This window comes from Aplidium turbinatum, chromosome 12 (assembly GCF_918807975.1).
Source record: "Aplidium turbinatum chromosome 12, kaAplTurb1.1, whole genome shotgun sequence".
Lineage (NCBI taxonomy): Eukaryota > Metazoa > Chordata > Ascidiacea > Aplousobranchia > Polyclinidae > Aplidium > Aplidium turbinatum.
In genome coordinates this window covers 9,485,457-9,502,594 of record NC_137483.1, presented here as the reverse complement: position 1 = coordinate 9,502,594, position 17,138 = coordinate 9,485,457, and the positions used below count along the sequence as shown (strand labels likewise).

The following is a 17,138-nucleotide window of genomic DNA, read 5'->3' as shown; positions in this document are numbered from 1 at the left end:
CTTTTGGCGGGAACAGTAAGCTAAGAACTTCTGCAGATTTTACATGTAAAGTTTTGTTTTTGCCGACTGAATGTAAAGATTTTTTTTGCCGGCACTGTATGACAAAATATGGACGAGGTATAAAAGTATTTTTCCATTCTACATTAAGAAAATTCCACCTCCCATAGCGAAATTTAATTTTTTTTCTGCTCCATGACATTTTCTGATTAAAAAGGAGTTCACTGAGAACGTTGTTGTTTCTAGGATCAGCAAAATAAACTATGAAGATCAAAATCTGCAGTTATAATTAGAACCTGACAAATTAAAGATTCTTTTACGTTTATCGGAACTGGACAACATTTTCAACAGACTTGTTTTCTATTTTTAAAACTCATGAGGTCGATTTAAAATAAATTAAGCGACGTTTGTCTACTTATACACGAATAAATATAGGCTATAACGAAAACTTTGCATTATTGCTGATAACTAGAAGTAGTTGTAAATAAATTTGAAACTCTGTGATGGCAAGCATACAACCTCGGTCACCAAAATAAGTCTCCCCTAGCTAACCCAACTTTGGGTAACATTCAGAGAAGCTATCGCCAAAATCGCATTTTCCTGGCAGCAAAATGGAGATCACATTTTGTTGTAAAATGTGGTTTGAGGGTTGTTTTTTGTTTTAAATGAATAATGTAGGGAGCTATCCTCTTAGTCGACAGTGCTTAGCCATTGTTTTATCTTATTGATTATCGAATAGAAAATAACGAAAGTCCAAAATATCATTCTGACATGATTTTTACTTTGGAAACAATAGGCTACTAGGTAGCCTATTGATATGATCTATTGATATGATATTGTCCGCCCCGTTAGCTCAGTGGTTATGCGCCGGCTCAAAATCACGCGGCGCAAGTTCGACTCTCGGGGTGTTGAGCAACGCATTCTTAGGACTGCTCTCTATTCAGCGGTACCTAGTGAATGGAATAATTTCCTGGCAACAACATTTCAACAATCGGACGCTTCACTCTGCCAATCTCGGTAACCGGCCCTGCGTCAATAGCTTCTACAAGTATGCGAAACTATCAGGAATAACCTATCGAGGCTTTGTCAGTCGGAGAATAAAGATTCAAAGCCAGCCAACCATGATATCAAATTATCTAAAACCAACATGTAAGCTTAAGAGCAAAATGGTTGGATTAGAACGCTTGGTCAATCTAACCAAAGAATAAAAATCACAAAATGTAGTTGGTAAACTCATAATCAGCATGTTCAGTTTTGAAAACTAGAATGTTGTATTTTCATTGCTATGTTAGTGAAGTTATATTTTCATTGCTATTGCATAGGGATTAGTGAAGATGCGAGCAGTTTTGTTTTCAAAAGGTTTGCTGAATATGAGTTTCGTATCCATACGTCGGGATATTTATCTTTGTAATACAATTTTGGTGAAGAGGCGACTTTCTTTAACCATAGACAGATAACATGTGTGTTGTCGAAAGCGTTTGTAGTATACAGTTTATGTTCAGTTTAATGCATTATGTTAAATGCTGTGTGGTTGCTTGGTTTTATCTGTCTATTTATCTTGATTAAACATATAAGTTCCTTTGATAAAAACCAGCAATTTTCCGTAAATGTCTTGTTTGGAGGGCGTTGATCATTATCAACTTTTCAAACTAAACCGTTGATTATTTTTTCTACCCAGCAATAGTTGCTTTTCACGTGGTGTGAATCCAAGCAAATTTTGCGTCATGACTTTGTGTAGCTTTTTGCGGTACCATGTCCTCAATATACGGAAGAAAAAAATCACAAAAGTCAACCCACAGCAAATGGAACAGACTGGTAAATAAACATTTTTTTTCAAGTTAAGTGTTTAGAAATTATATAGAAACCTCAATTATGGTAGTTGTTAAATAGTTTGTTATAAACGGTGTTGCTTTTTCAGTCAAGTTATTTATACTTGTTGTACTTTAGGTGGAGGTTCTGTCTTCAAAACAAACTCCACGATGAACACGGCAATGAACATCAACGCCCAGAATACCAAAATGAACGTAAACAGCGACACTATGAGATCTGATGAAGACGCAATGGGAAACATTTTCAGTTTCTTTGATAAAAACGGAGGTGGAACTGTCAGTTCAGAAGATTTAGTAAGAATGTCAAATGCCATAAACATGCGACCAAACATCGAGGAGTTGGATGAAATTATCGGTCAATTCGATCCAAAGGGAATGAAGACCTTGGAACAACAAGAGTTTAAGAACATGGCTGATGATATGCTGACAACACTTACGCAAATGCATGAAGACGATTTAAAATCAACACTTGCAGTGAGTACAACTACAAAATTAATACCATTGGCTAGTTGGCTACACTGTTCAGAAAGAAACATTACCACCTTTAGGAGTCAGGACAATTTAAAAGTTTATCACAAAACCAATCTTTTGACTAGCAAGCGTAGCATTTTTGTTAACGACTTAGCCATAGTTGGATAAAACCAAGCTCTCAGTATTTGATATGGGTTGTAGGAAAGCTACAATAAAAAAATTCTCTAAAATTTAAAGCAATGCAGCAAAGCATATCTAGAATAAGAATGTAGGCTATGCTTTATTGCAGTCCAGATCCAGCTGTATCCGTTGCAGTGGTGCGCTATTTCAGCGCTTTACAATGCACCAGTTGAACCACGTCTCTCAAAGCTCAATGCTAAGCGTGAAGTTGAATCAATGCCATTTGTACAAGATTTTAGTATGACCTGGCAGGGTATTGAACCGCCTTTTGTCGACTCGTAAGCTAGCGCTTCGTTTCCTTAGTTAGCAAGCAGTGTTGCAGGTTTCTTGATTACAGCCGCCTGTGACGCTATTGCACTTGTGCAAGATACAGTAACTGTATGACGTAAGGATCCCAAGTTTACGAAGATGCCATGAAAATGTCGTTTTGGGTGTGGGAAAACTTTACAAATAAAGATACTTTTTTTTAATAATATATAGGCTATAGGCTACTTTTTCAACAAAAATTGATCATCAAACTGCATTTGCTTTTTTGTGATGTCATAGAGGTTGCCATCAATGTTGCTTGGTTTTCAGATGGACAAATCCATTGAAACTTTGTAGTAATGGATGAAGGTAGCCCTTAGTAATTCTGAGGTTTTTTTACTGCAGATTGGATTACGGTTATAATATTTAATATCTTTTCAGGAAGTACAGGTTTAAAAGGTTTTTTTTGCAGATTAAATTACAGTTGTAATTATTTAATATCTTTTCAGGAATTATCGATTCTTTACTTTTTTTGCATGTTTTTGCAGACCTTCTGATGATCCGTTAGGTGAAACAATTTGTAAAGGCTTCAGATAGTAATAACTATATTTGATTTAGGCTATAGGCTACTGTGCTTAACATCCGGGTTGTCTTCTGCTGCAATTTTGAATATTTTCTAGATTTTTGATCCAGACGAGCAAGGATTCATCCGAATGCAAAGCCTGGAAAAAGTTTTAACAACTTTCCTTCAAGACCATGACGAAGACGCCGTCACCGAAATGCTGGAAGAAGTATTTGCAAATGGAAATGACCGAATTGGCTACAACGAATTCATTCGCTTGATTTTCCAAGACCAAAATTAATAAACGCTATTTACCTTTTGCATAATATTATAAAAACAAAATCCAAAACTTTCCAACGATTCAAAACTTTTATTAATTTTTTCCATTCATAATTTAAGCATACAAGCAAATGCGGTAGACCAGGGTTACTCAACTAATGTTAACAAAGGTCCGGTTTGACAAGTTGAATAATATTAGCAGTCTGGTGAATAAGTTATTTCACACGCAACCACGAAAGTTAAATTATCTGTGCCAAACCACCTTTCTTTAGGTAAAATGTAACTCGACTTGAATTTTTGAGAAAGTGTTGGGGGTCCGGGGGTCGAAGCCCCTCAGCAACTAGGATAATCACAGTAAAATTGCTTCTTCCCTGTACAAATCTGTTTAAAGAAGCCCTGAAACGAGGCAACGAGGTTATTCTTCCAAAAGCTCAAGGTCCACCATCAACACCCAGAAGGTCCGACCCTGCGGTAGTCTAATGATTCATTTTAAACAGAGATGAAAAAAAGACGGAAGAAACTGGGTGCACGACTTAACTTCATTCTCATACATACAGCTAACCATTGCGTTTGCTTTAGATCTTATTTTGGTTAAATCTTATTACTTGGGGTTCTCAAAAGCAGAGCTTTTACAATTCTGTCGACTTTGAATTGCTATTTTGAGACAAAATGATTTAGTAATTTTGCTAATCCAGAAGGTTATGAATTGGTTGAATAAAAGCAAAAGCATTACTCATAAGATTGGTATTTAAAATCCACGCTTCAAAATCATAGGTTTTCGAATATGTTATAGAATAATTAAAGCTTTTTAAATAATCATGAACTGTTTGTTCCAAAGCTTTAGTAATTACTTTCTTCAAAATGTTAAACATTGCATTATAATGACAATTATCATGCCTCCAAATGTGTTTCACTACTTGTTCGTATAAGCAATTGCTTCTCGAATTTTATATTTTCATTGCCAAGCGTAGCTCTGTGATAGATGAATGTATTAGTGCGAGAAATTTTAATGTAAAATTAGATAACTCGACTGAAATAAACGAAGTGTCGTGACACAAAACTTTGTAACTTGTTGTAAATATAAGTGGCGTAAAAATAACATGGTTTAAACTAATGAACCGAACCCGAAAAGGCAAAGGTTCTAGTGGTTCTAGTTTAAGAATTACAGTGGATTAGTTCAGTTAGAAAATCACATTTAATTGTAGGTTGCTTTATTTTTGTCACCTCGCAATTGATCAGAATCGAAAAATTAACTTGCAACTTTTATCTTGCTCCAATCACATGATTGTAAGTTATCACATCACTAGATGTAGGCCTAGCTTACTAAATCATGCAAATGCGGCATACATCTTTAGGCCTAGAATAAAAAAACGTTTTGGTAAGTTTATCAGTTGGTAAGCAGCTGGTACATGTGATGGTTTTCAATATTCAGTGATTATGTGATTCCAATTTTTCTCGAACCGGTTCTATACCGTTAAAAAACGTTAAGAACTTGCTCAGTACTCAACATGAATCGTGATCTGTGTAACGTTAACGTATTCTTTTCTCACAACCGGTTCTTTTGTTTTTGATAATTTTAAGACACGGTTCGACCAAGCATGGAATATTGTCACTTCTTTTACACGAAAAATACACTTAGTAAGTTTTTTACAGTACGGTACTCGCTTGGTTTGATATATAAAAGATTTGCCACAAATTCTCTAATTAATCTAACGTGTTAGGAAGGTAAATTTTTGTTGCGGATAAAAAAATAAGTAAGTTGCAATTGTTTTTTAAGGGAAGGCAATCAAATTTACATTTGTGTACAAATACTTTAATTGTTTTTAAACAACAGTACTATATTCATTCATTCACATAGCCTACAATACCGAATGTTTTCAGGCATTTTCTGTTGAAAATTGGCAATTGGTTACCTTGCATTGCTGAAACGTCGGTCAATATTTAGGCTACACGAAGTTGGTTGAAAACGTAATAATTTGCATATAACACTGGACTAATGCTTGGCTGGAGCATTTCCACAATAATTGCATTTAGGTTTTTATTAAGTTCAAACAGATAATCCAAGTAGAATTGTATCCTAAACTTATAGCTTTAAAAGTCAAAACAATATATTTTCTTTATGATTTTTTTCTTTTAGCGCAATACCAGTAGCCTACTTGAAAAAGTTAGCCTACCATATTGAAAACTTCAAAAACTGCATACGCAGGTGAAAGCACATAAAATAGTTTAAACACAATTGGTGGAAGTTTATCAGTTTTCATTTTTGCAAAACAAAAGCGTGATTTCTCTGGCTGGCTCTTTTGTAATTTATAGATTTAAAGCTAACGAGGCCAGACACGCCAGAACTGATAAAAATGAGTTTTTTTTTTTTAAAAGTTACGAAAGTATTTGCTAAATACACCCATGATACACCCAAGAAGTAGAATCATTAGATTATAATTGTCAGGTCTTAATGAGTTGGGTAATGATTGATTTCAGATGTCTTTATTTTTTCATTGTAGCTTAATAGCCTACATTGTGATGAAACAAACTCGAGGATGATTATTTTCAGTCAATGTCTTACTCAGAAGGCAGAACTTCTTCATGTTGCCATGAAACAGCTTCAAATTCATTGAAATAGTTTTGGAAAGATTCGCTTACATCAATGTCTTGGGATGAGCTTCATCATCAGGTGAGACGCAAGGTCGCAAAAAAAATTTTCCCACAAATTTTTTGGCCTCGATTGAGTATTGCGCATGCGCATACAATTGGGTTACAAAATGAGTTTACATGAAAGGCAAAATGAAAATGACCGAAATGAAATCTCAAAACGGGGTGAAAAAGTTTTTTTTGTTAGTATGGAATCTCGTTCCTGTACTCTTTTGAAAAACTGAACAATAAGTTTAAGCTAAAAAAATAGACAGAGAGTCTGGGGTGTTCCTCCACAAAATTTTGATAAGCTTTGATAGCCTACAGTGATAGAAAATTATCAAGGAAACACTGTCTGCCATCCTCTCCGATAACTCAGTCGATTAAACACACGACTTAACATATATCTGTTAACGGCTGCAGTAGCAAAGCTACTTTTTTCCAATGTATAGCTGTACCGGAGTAGCGCTACATTCGCTTCGGTCGTACTTCCTCTACTTTCCAATTCAATGTGTCAAAAATTGTTTTTTAAAGATTCTTAGTGGAAACACACTGGAACATAAGAAAAAAATTCAACTCGAATATGTTTTCCATAACGACGTTGAAATGACCGTGCAAACGAGCATAGTGATATAATTTCTTTTCAAGGTTATTTTGACTTCACAAGGATGCTTGAATAGAGCTTTCCAGTGTCAATTTAAGACAAAGGTAACGCGTAAAAGTAGCGGTAGCGCCGCTCTTGCAGCTGTAGCGATAGCCCGCTTAGGCTATTTGTGCCTCACCTTAGAAGGTTGGGCTCCTGGAGTCTCGCTCAGTTTGGGGGGGGGGCTGTCGATTCTTCTTGTGCTTTAGGAGTGATATCTCTGTTATTTTTTAAGGCACGGTTTTAAAATTTGGGATTCACTTTGTAAAATTATTCACGCTGAGCATATTCGAAAATTAAAATTATGTGAATTTTAGAACTGTTCATATACGTTGAAATGTTGAGGTGACTTATGACATTTGGATTATTTGGTATTTTTTGGTAGAGTAATGAAGAACATCAATTGCAATGTTGTGATTAAATTTTTTTTACATAATTTCAATTTGAATCATTTGATTAACAAGTCATTTGATTAACGAGGCCAAATTAATTACTTTCATCCAGCTGGTTGGAAAATTTTGAACAATAGAATATGAAATATTTCAGAGGATGTGCTGAGAAATGCCTTATATCTCTCAATTTATAACCTTTATTCGCTCAAAATTTCAGCTCAATAGAGGTGAATAAAAATTAGGAAAAGTCAAGAAACCTCATAGTCGCAGCCTCAGTGGTTTTAGAGATACAACTATTGATACAAAAAAGTTGAATTGACAGCCCCCCCCCCCCAACCTTCACAGGGCACTAATTCAGTAAACTAGGAAGCAGTGGCGTAGTTACATCGAGGCATGGCCACTTGGAGATGCGGCCTGATTTGTCACATTTTGCAGATTTTGATTACAGCTACTGTTGGTGTTTGACTGACATTTTCTGACATTTTTTTACTTTTTGCTGTCTCCTAATGATATAAAAGCTTTTTGTTGCCTTGGGGAAGCAGTAGCAAATGAGAAAAAGTAAGTTGAAAAACGCTAAATCAGACTGTTATTGAAAAATTAACAGTCTGGCTAAAATCTTCGAAATCAAATTTTCTTTGTTTTTCAACATCTAAGGATGTTAAAACCTATTGTGTCATCTGGGGAAAAGAGCAAAAAAAGCGTAAAAATATAATTTTTGGAAAAATTTATTTAAACATTTGCCAAAAGTTAGCAAAACCTGGAAATTTCTGCAAAATGTGACAAATCAGGTCATATCTTTAGGTAGCCATGATCGAGGTAACCGACTAACAATACTTACCGAGCGCAGCAACCAACAGTGACTACACTTACCGCAGTATACAGATGACTAAATGAGGACAAAAAGTCCGTGAGAAAAAAAACTTCGTTACCGGGAAGCGGCCTATCATTCGGAAGCCCAAGTTCGTCATAACATTTCAAATGTGGATTGCACGAATTTAGACGAATGGCTATGTCGCACATACGAGCTGACAGCAATTCTCTTTTCCACAGAAACAAGTTTTTGCGAATGTGTGTGGTGTTTCAGAATTACAGAACCTGTTATTATCTTTCCAAGGTTAATTTTTAAATTGCTGTGAAACAATCAAGAGTGAAACCTTCAGTCTCAACTATAAATGCGGCTAGGTTGCTTAGGCTTCAACTTGACATGGCAAGGGCATATCAGCTCTTCATCCCTCCCTTTGTTAAACAACAGCATTGTTGAAGGTTTTTTAAGTTATAGAATTTCAATTTCTCATAATTTGTGTTCGAAATGCTCTCAACGCATCAAATTCAATCTAACTTTTCTATGGGAGACCCCCCCGTCGTTGTTTGTGCCGGGCTGATCACTTGCCTGAATGTCAATGACATCGCCCCCTCTAACGTGAATACCTGGATCCGCCCCTGTATAGACTTAGTGTATAACTTCGAGGTTTTATTCCTCTGACAAGTTTGGAATAATTCAAAACTATTATTGTTTTAAAAAGCAATGAGAAAAGGTGATGCATTCACTCTACATAATGAGCAACAAAAGTGGAGACCAGGTCAAAACACTGAGTCATGCTCCACCCCCCGTAGAATCGTCACTATGGGCTATAGTCCAGTCGTTGAAGGGTTTTACCTTGACTTAATTGGTGTAAAGCTGAAATTTTGTACATTGGTTCTTTTCATTGTGTACAATGACCAAAAAAAAATCCCCGTGAAAATTTTTTGGTGAAAAAAAGTTATCCGCTTTTTTCGAAATTCCGCCATTTTTTTCAAAATGGCGGATGTCCAAATACTGAATTATTCAATTTTTGTGAAATTATTTTTAGTGTTGGTGCTCATTTAAAAGTAAATTTCATACTGCAAGTATTTCACATTTGCAAAGTTGTGGTCCGCCGTGATTGCCGGAGGAAGTTTACGGATACACGGAAAAAGAGTTCAGGGAAAATGCCTGCAAAGAAATTACGATCTGTGACAAGGAAATTCAAGCTTCTGAAGCCTCCAGTATACTGCGTCAAAAGGGTGCTGATGGGATTAATGCTGCCAATACTAATAGAAGGGACAACACTGTTGCAACAGCTGGTCGAAAAGTACACATAGACTGTCGTAAACGTTATAGGCCTACTAAGCCAATCGATGTACAGCTTAAGAAGAACAGAGAGGAAAGTGGGTCCTGCGTCACGAGGAAACGAAGTGTTCGAATTCTTGATGGCAATTTTCACAGTAAGACTCATTGTTTGTTTTGTGGGACTCGAGTTCTCACGGATAGACCTGGCTTTAGTTTTGTTAAAACAGATGTTTTTGCAAGGACTATATTAGAGTGTTGTGAGAGACGTTCTGACGATTGGTCATGCGCCGTGAAAGGTCGTATTGAATACTACGGTAGCGATTTGCATGCTGCAGACTGTTTATACCATCATTTTTGTAGTGTTACTTTTATATATGGATTTAACGTACCCTTGCAATGCGGTGGAGTACCTGAGGCAAAACGTCGAAAATTTGGGCGACCGAAGGATGAGGAACAGGACCAGGCATCGCTAAAGATGTGTTCCCATGTTGAACAGAATGATGAAGAACAGTTAACGATATCAGACCTCAGATCTAAAATGAAGGAGTTTTTAGTAAATGATGATTGCCTTCCTTATGGATCAAAATATCTGAAGACCCAATTATAGAAATAGTGCGGTGAATCTATTTATGTAAATGAAGGTCAGGGCCTTCATTGCATTGTCACTATGAGAGAGAAGACATCCGAAATCTTCCGATCTCATTTCCTAAAAACAAGGCATGAGGATGATGAAGAGTCACAAAGGAGAGAAATAATTAAAACTGCGACAAAGCTCATCAAAAATGGGTTTCCATCTGTTAATGATCACTATCCAAGCACAGACGCACTCAATAATAATAATAATAATCGTGTTTTATTTGCCCCCATTGCGATACATAACATACAGTAACACTGCGATCACAGATGCGATAGCCTACAACAGACGACAGGAAGCAGCCAAGTGACATATAGGCCTAGTCTTCGAGTCAGTTGCTCCCCTTATTTTGGCTTGCCATTAGGCCTAAGTGTCTGTGCCGAGACACAGCCGCGTGCTCTGGAGCAGTGTCGAACCCACGTCCTTTCGAACGTCGCGCAGATGTTTTCACCACTCGGCTACGCAACCGACACTCAATCTCGGTCCTGCTCTAATGTAGCCCACTTGCCTGAAACTTTACGAACACTGTTGAGTTCCTTATTAGTAGGAAAAGACACAAAGCAAAATGTTGCAAGTAGGCCTATTGGCCAAGTTGTCAGACCACGAGCGGTGATTGCACCATTGCAAATTGGTCTTGCTGTTCAAGGACATCATTTGTACAGGTCGAGATTTCTTGTTGATACTTTACAGTTTACACAGTATGGGATATTGTTCTTCTTACGCAGAAGTCCTGAGGTTTGAAAAGAATGCAGCTGATTGTGTAGCGTCAGAATCCATTGTTCTAGAGAACATAGACCTACTCGAAAGTACAATGTTATTTGCAGCTGATAATGTTGATCATAATATTATCACCCTGGATGGGAAGGGGATTTTCCACGGGAAGGGAATGATTGCTGCCTTGACACTGGGTCAGAAAGCAAACCGTGTGATTCCAAGGCACAACATATCACAACTCAACATCACAAAGAAGACTAGGATTGAAATCATGCAACTCCGCTTTGCCAATGAAGCGCAGAAGACATCACTGGCTGGTTATGTAGCCTACCTTTTTCTCAGGATCAAACCCTGAGCAATATTGTGAATGGTGTGGCCGAGGATGACGTTAATGTGCATGAACATAAACAAACGAAAAAATGATCGACTTGATCAGTAAAACATTTCGGGGTAGTCTAAAGGCTGCAAAGTGATCAATGCCCCAGGGGATGCTGATGTGCCGATTGTGAAGGCTACTGTTCTTAATGCAGTGTCACACTCGACAACGTTGATTGGAGAAGACACAGTTCTGTTGGTCCTGCTTCTTCATTATGCGCAACAAGCAAACAAAGATCTATATTTCCGTTTCGACAAGGAAAATGCTGACAAAGTGTATCAAAAATGGTGATGGGTGAAGAATTATGTTCCCAATTACTTTTTCTATATGCCTACACTGGATGTGACACAACATCAAGAATCTTTCGTGTGGGTAAGAAAATCTGTGTTTCACAAGCTGGTAAAGGGGGATGCTACTCTGAAAGACTGTGCCAATTACTTCCTTCTTCCAAAGCAGGCAGCAGCATCCATTGTGAAGAAAGATTGTCAAGCAATGGCTGTGATTTTTGGGGGCACGCGGACGGATTCCCTCTCGTCAGCACTACAGAGTACTAAGAAAAAAAGTAGTCTCTTCCCAATCATTTGTGACACCAGAACGCCTACCACCTGCTGAGTCATCGACAAAATTTCACCGTCTAAGGGTTTACTACCAAATAATGGTCTGGCTAGGACAGAAGAGTGATATGGAAACTTACGGGTGGGGTTGGAAACTGAAAGGCAGTCAGTTTGTGACAACAGAGTCGGACATGAATGCGGCCCCAGATTCCCTCTTATAGATTATCCACTGCAACTGCCTGTAGCACTGCCAGGTGTAGCTGTAGGCAGAATAATCTACCCTGTACCTCAGCATGTGGACAGTGCAACTTGATGCCTGTGACAATACGTACAATGAGTCATTACTGGATGAAGACCAGGACTTATTAAGCAACTGAATGTAAATACAGTAGAACTCGGTTAATCCGGATGAAACTGGAAGTACAAATGAGTCAGGTTTGATAGAACCATCATCGGTTAATCCGGATCTTCGCCTAATCCGGATGGAATCGCCGGTCAAATCGAATCCGGATTAACCGAGTTCTACTGTAACTTAATAAGTGATCTGCGATTCTTGTACTGCCAGTGTTTCACTATTGGTTTTGTTTCATATAAGTCTTTCCATTAAACTAACTAGTTAATTTCATTTTGAATTGTCTTATTGAATTCCTTACCTTTGAATTGTCTTATTGAATTCAAAACCTTAAACCTAGGGATAGACGTCAGAATTAGAGCTCTAGCATGAATATTAAGTGAATTATTGTCATTATACTGTTTTGGCGGCCATCTTGAAAATGACAACTTTCCGGTGCTCTGATGCTCCTAGATTTTTAATATATTATTCTTGATGAAATATACTAGAAAAAAACTTTGGAAAACCTTTTGTAGCAATTTTTTGGGGTCAAACCCACTTTTTCAACCAGTTGGTCGAAACTTTTTGATGCTATGCGAAGTGTCAGTTAGGAGCAATCACCTACAAATATCAGATTAGAGATAGTAAGTTATAGATTGTACAACAACAGCAAGAGACACAGGAGCAGTTACTTAATTATTTTTAGAATAATTTATTTGTAGAAAAACAACACTTGAGCAAAACTACATTAGCCAAACTCTACATTAATGTTTCTGTATTGCAAAGTAGGCTATACACTAAACTTGTTATCTTCATAATCCCGCTTTTTGAATAGGACTGATCCAATACTTGCGTTTTTGACGTTTTCTTTTTTGACACTCCAAAGTTGAGAGCATGTGTAAAAGAGGTAATGTTTGGTAATGCTTTTCTCAATTGTTGTATTGCATCTTCATACAGTCGAACCATCAATTGTCTTTCCATTGCATTGCAGCTAATCTGCCAAGCCCTAGCAGCAGGCGTGAGAGCTTTTTTCAGAAAAGCTCAAAGCATGTTGGTAGCGGTAGGTTACAGCTTTTTGGATGGAAGCTTTGTGGCCATTTGCTTTGCTCTCTTGCAGGGCAAACAGTTTTCTTTTTTACTGAATATTTGCTGCGTATTGTTTTTGCAACGTTTTCTCTTAGTGTGAACATACGGGGCCGAATAGTTGTAGTTAAAAAAGTTGCATTATAAAATTTATGAAAATAGCTCGAAAAACCTGGTCACTTGACTTTGTTTATTTTGGAAGCTGTTCCAAGCTTTAAAAAATTACAGAAGTTGCAAAAACTTACCAGACTTACTTGTCAACATCAGCAAGGTTTATTTGCACTGCATACCATAAATCTTCGAACCTGTAAAAACTCTGTTATTAGACGAGGCGTTTTCTAAAAACTTAAACACTTCAGTTGTGGTTGTGTAAATGTACATTTTGTTCTTTCTGCAGCGTAACATTGCTAACAAGCAAACATGGAAAATCTATAACAGTCCAGACTGCAAATCAGTCGTATCTTACATTCGTCTGCAGACGTTAAATCAATGTAAAAAACGACAAATTTGCTGTCTGAGAAAGATGTCAGCAGTGGCATATGTAAGGGAGGGGGATAATTTAAGGGTTAAACTCCCCCGTTGAGCTTAATATGGAATTTTTTATTGTTTTATTTCTTATCATATGTTTATTCTCTGCGTATCTTCTATTTTTCTTCACCAACCCAGCCAGCAAATCACTCACTTTTTACATTGATTTAATTTTAACGTCTGCAGACGTTGACTCAATGTAAAGACGACCAATTTTGCTGGCTAGGAACGCAGTTGATTAATAGTTTTTGTGTAACTCGAGTTTAATGAACACGTATTTTTGTTGTGATACAGCAACCATAGCCAAGAAATTGTCTGTAACAAAACAAAAAAATAAAAAATTGAGTAGAAGGTATCAATTTTTTTTAATTTTTAGCTGTTCAACTTATCCTATGCTTTCGTTGTTTATAAGCCTAGTAGGCTGCTTGAAGCAAAACTAGACTATTGTAGATCCAGTCTTTAACCACCTACTTGAATAACAGATCTGTTTTTCGCTGATGGCTGGCGTTATTTTTAGTGGGCAACAGTTTCCACAGTTTGTTGGGACAGCTCGCTGACAGGAACACCTTTTGACGACCCCGCAAACATGAACACTTTCTGAAGACCCGCAAAGGGTGAAACAGGCTGTAAAGGTTATTTTGATAATAGTGATTCAATTTACTTGAATCAGAAGCTCTGCTTAGAATTGCGCTTGGCATTGAGCACTCTTTTGTGGTATTAATACCATTTATCGTACAACTTTAATTTTATGTTGGAATGCTTTTAAAACAAAAGTTTGTTTCATTTTAATCGAAAAATGTTTTGCCTTCATTCATTTCAAGATCTTTACTTACTTTCATTTACTTTACTTATATTTACTTGCCTTGAAGTAAATGTAGGAGACCATAGTTGAACATGGTCTTCAGCAATTGTTTTTCAACCTCTTCTCCTCTTGAAATTTTTCTGTGTACGACACCAGGCAAAAGTGGCATGATGTTGAAGAAACAGTAGCCTTGTACAGATTCAAGTATAACCCAATGTTGCAACACTGAAGTTGTGTATTCAATTACAGTATAAGTAGTATTTGTCCAGACACTTTAGCTGCGTTTGTTTTAATTTCTGACTATCACAAAAAAACAACACGCGATGACTTTGTAATCACATACGTAGCGGTTTCAAAGGTTAGAAGAGAAAGGCAAAAAGTGCAAACATCGTCCCAGACAAGAGTCAAAAGCTGACAAATGCAAATTTAGTTTCTTGCCACAGCTGTGGCAAGAAACTAAATTTGCATTTGTCAGCTTTGCAGCTTGCTCTCATAAAGCAGAAAATTTACAACCTTGTAAGATCAACTTTGGGAAGGTGGTGACGATTGCTGCCCCAGGCCCCACCCTTCCCAAGTAGATACAGATTTGCATTCTATCACCATTTGCCACAACTTATTTGCAAATCGACTTTTTCTGCACTTGTGCTGATCAACAACAAAGTATATCAAAATTATTATACGCAAAAACAGACACATTTTCACATTGCAGTAAAAAGAAATGATTTCACTGGCATTGGTTAAAACAAAGCCAACTTCAGGAACTTCCATAAAAGCTTGTATGTTTTGTTAAGCGTAATAGCTTCGATCAAAAAGTTACGAAAAATCAATATTTAAAAATATATATAAGTTATAGGCTAAGCCTAATGATGGAGTAAGTCAATGTAGATCCTGTAATTTTTTGGTGTGCCGTAGCCCAAACAAGTTTGAAAACCAGTAGTCCAAATCGTGCTTGTCTTCTAACCTAACCCACTTTCTATTTCTCTTTGCAAACAAACATTCGACACTACAGTAATACTTCACAAGTCAGTCTTCAACCCTTCCATCCACGGTTTATGTTTGGAGAGGCGACAAGACCTTTACCACTGAGGTTGACTGATAGACGTAACTTATTCAGTGGATGGCTCCTTGCGAGGTGGGACAACAATGTATAAACAGCTTTGTCTTGGCAAAGTTTGTTTCTGTTCTTCTCGCTTTTGTGTATCCTTTGCTGTTGATTGTAACTTTGATTGTTTGATTGTAACAGTGTTATATTTTAATGTTTTGATGTCCATGTTTCAAATAGAGTACACTGTACTGATTTCAACCCGTGGGATAGTAGCCTACGCATTTGTGCGGATGAAAAAATTTCAATGCCGATGCCAAACGTGGTGCGGATGAGGCGGATGAAAATTGTGTATGAATTTTACTCATCGTCATGTGCAATAATTCGATTAAGCTTAATAATGTAGTTGATGCAGGATTTTAGTCATTTTTTATCGTTTCTAACCAGCAACTTGGCAGTGGATGTTTTCTCATGAGCAAAATGATTTAAACCTTGGTTTTGTGGAGTTCATGGGTGATAGATGAGGTTGGGGTTTGAGATGAGACTAATGATGAGACAGGGAACAAATCCATTTCATATGGAAAATTGTAAACCTGTAAGATTGTTTTGTTTGTTTGTCATATCTTTATCCTGCATTGCGGGAAAGCGGACTTGAGCGCTATGCATCGGTGTACGCCTTCCGACGTACACCTGACCTACGCTGCAGCCGACTGCAATGTCTGTTTCCGGTTGTCTACTCTACTTATGACTTAAATTTGGTACTACCCATTACTTGAAATCGATCACTGGGTAGAGACAATTATCGTAAAGTTTCTTGCCCAGAGAAACAACAGCAAGTGCGGGTGACTGGAGTCGAACATGCAGGCTCTCGACTACGAGCCCAACGCGCTAACCACTCGGCCAGATGTAGTGGTATCCGTCTTGAACTCTGAGCGTTGTGGGGTTTTAGGGCAATGTTATAAACTTTAAGTTGGAGTTCTGATTTACGACTAAGGTTAAAGCAAAAGAGCTAGGCTAATGAAAACCTGAAATCTGCCTTTTTATGTATCAGAACTGTGGCGTGACTGCAGAAAAGTAATAAACGGATATGATAAATCCACTAGCTAATTAGAAACCTGCAAAAATATCTACCACTTTTTACTTACCAATGACAGCTTGAACTGGTGTAACAACGTTGAAAACTGTTGTAGGCCTACTATTACATTTGAAGCAAGTCAGATCCACAAAACTGATAGCTTGTTTATTCTCTAACACTAATCAGTTTTCACAAATAGCCTATTGGATAATTCTAACATTGCCTGGTTTGGAGAAGTACCAATATTCGGTCTTGGTAGATTCTTGTCTTCATTCTTTCAAAGAGTTTGGGAGTATTCGTTCTTGGTGGATTATTTTCAGTATTCGAAGAAAATGGAAATTCTTGTTCAATATCGTTCCGTTTCAGAAGACATCTTAGAACCATCCGAATTTTTGTTTCGGAGTTGTTTTTCTAACATTTTGATTGCTCCATTTTTTAAACTTGAGAGAAACGACTTTTCGTCATATCGTTTGTGGTTTGGAACGACTTTGAATTGTCGTGCGAATTGTTTCAACGACGATTGACCTTCAGTGCAGTCGGCTCCATAGCCGAGTGGTGACAGCCCTGGAACGGCAATCGAAAGGTCGCCGGTTCGACACCGCTCAAGAGCATGTGGCTGTGTTTTTGGTAGGACATTTAAAGGCATGCCTGAAGGTGGACACGAAGATTGGCTTCCTTGCCTT

At 37.4% G+C, this 17,138-nt stretch overlaps 1 protein-coding gene across 1 annotated transcript; it reads left to right on the top strand.

The window, feature by feature from the left end:
• Window positions 1-1,680: 1,680 nt before the first annotated feature.
• LOC145781017 (neo-calmodulin-like) lies at window positions 1,681-5,219 on the top strand. Its single transcript, XM_082592725.1, has 3 exons — window positions 1,681-1,812; window positions 1,945-2,300; window positions 3,404-5,219. Exons 1-3 carry the CDS (start codon window positions 1,722-1,724, stop codon window positions 3,584-3,586), a joined length of 630 nt encoding a protein of 209 aa, XP_082448851.1. The 5' UTR covers window positions 1,681-1,721; the 3' UTR covers window positions 3,587-5,219.
• Window positions 5,220-17,138: the final 11,919 nt, after the last annotated feature.

Coding starts and splice junctions, on each gene's coding strand:
- LOC145781017 (XM_082592725.1), top strand. CDS start 1,722: ATGACTTTGTGTAGCTTTTTGCGGTACCATGTCCTCAATATACGGAAG. Junction 1,813..1,944: donor ACAGCAAATGGAACAGACTG/GTAAATAAACAT, acceptor GTTGTACTTTAG/GTGGAGGTTCTGTCTTCAAA. Junction 2,301..3,403: donor ATTTAAAATCAACACTTGCA/GTGAGTACAACT, acceptor AATATTTTCTAG/ATTTTTGATCCAGACGAGCA.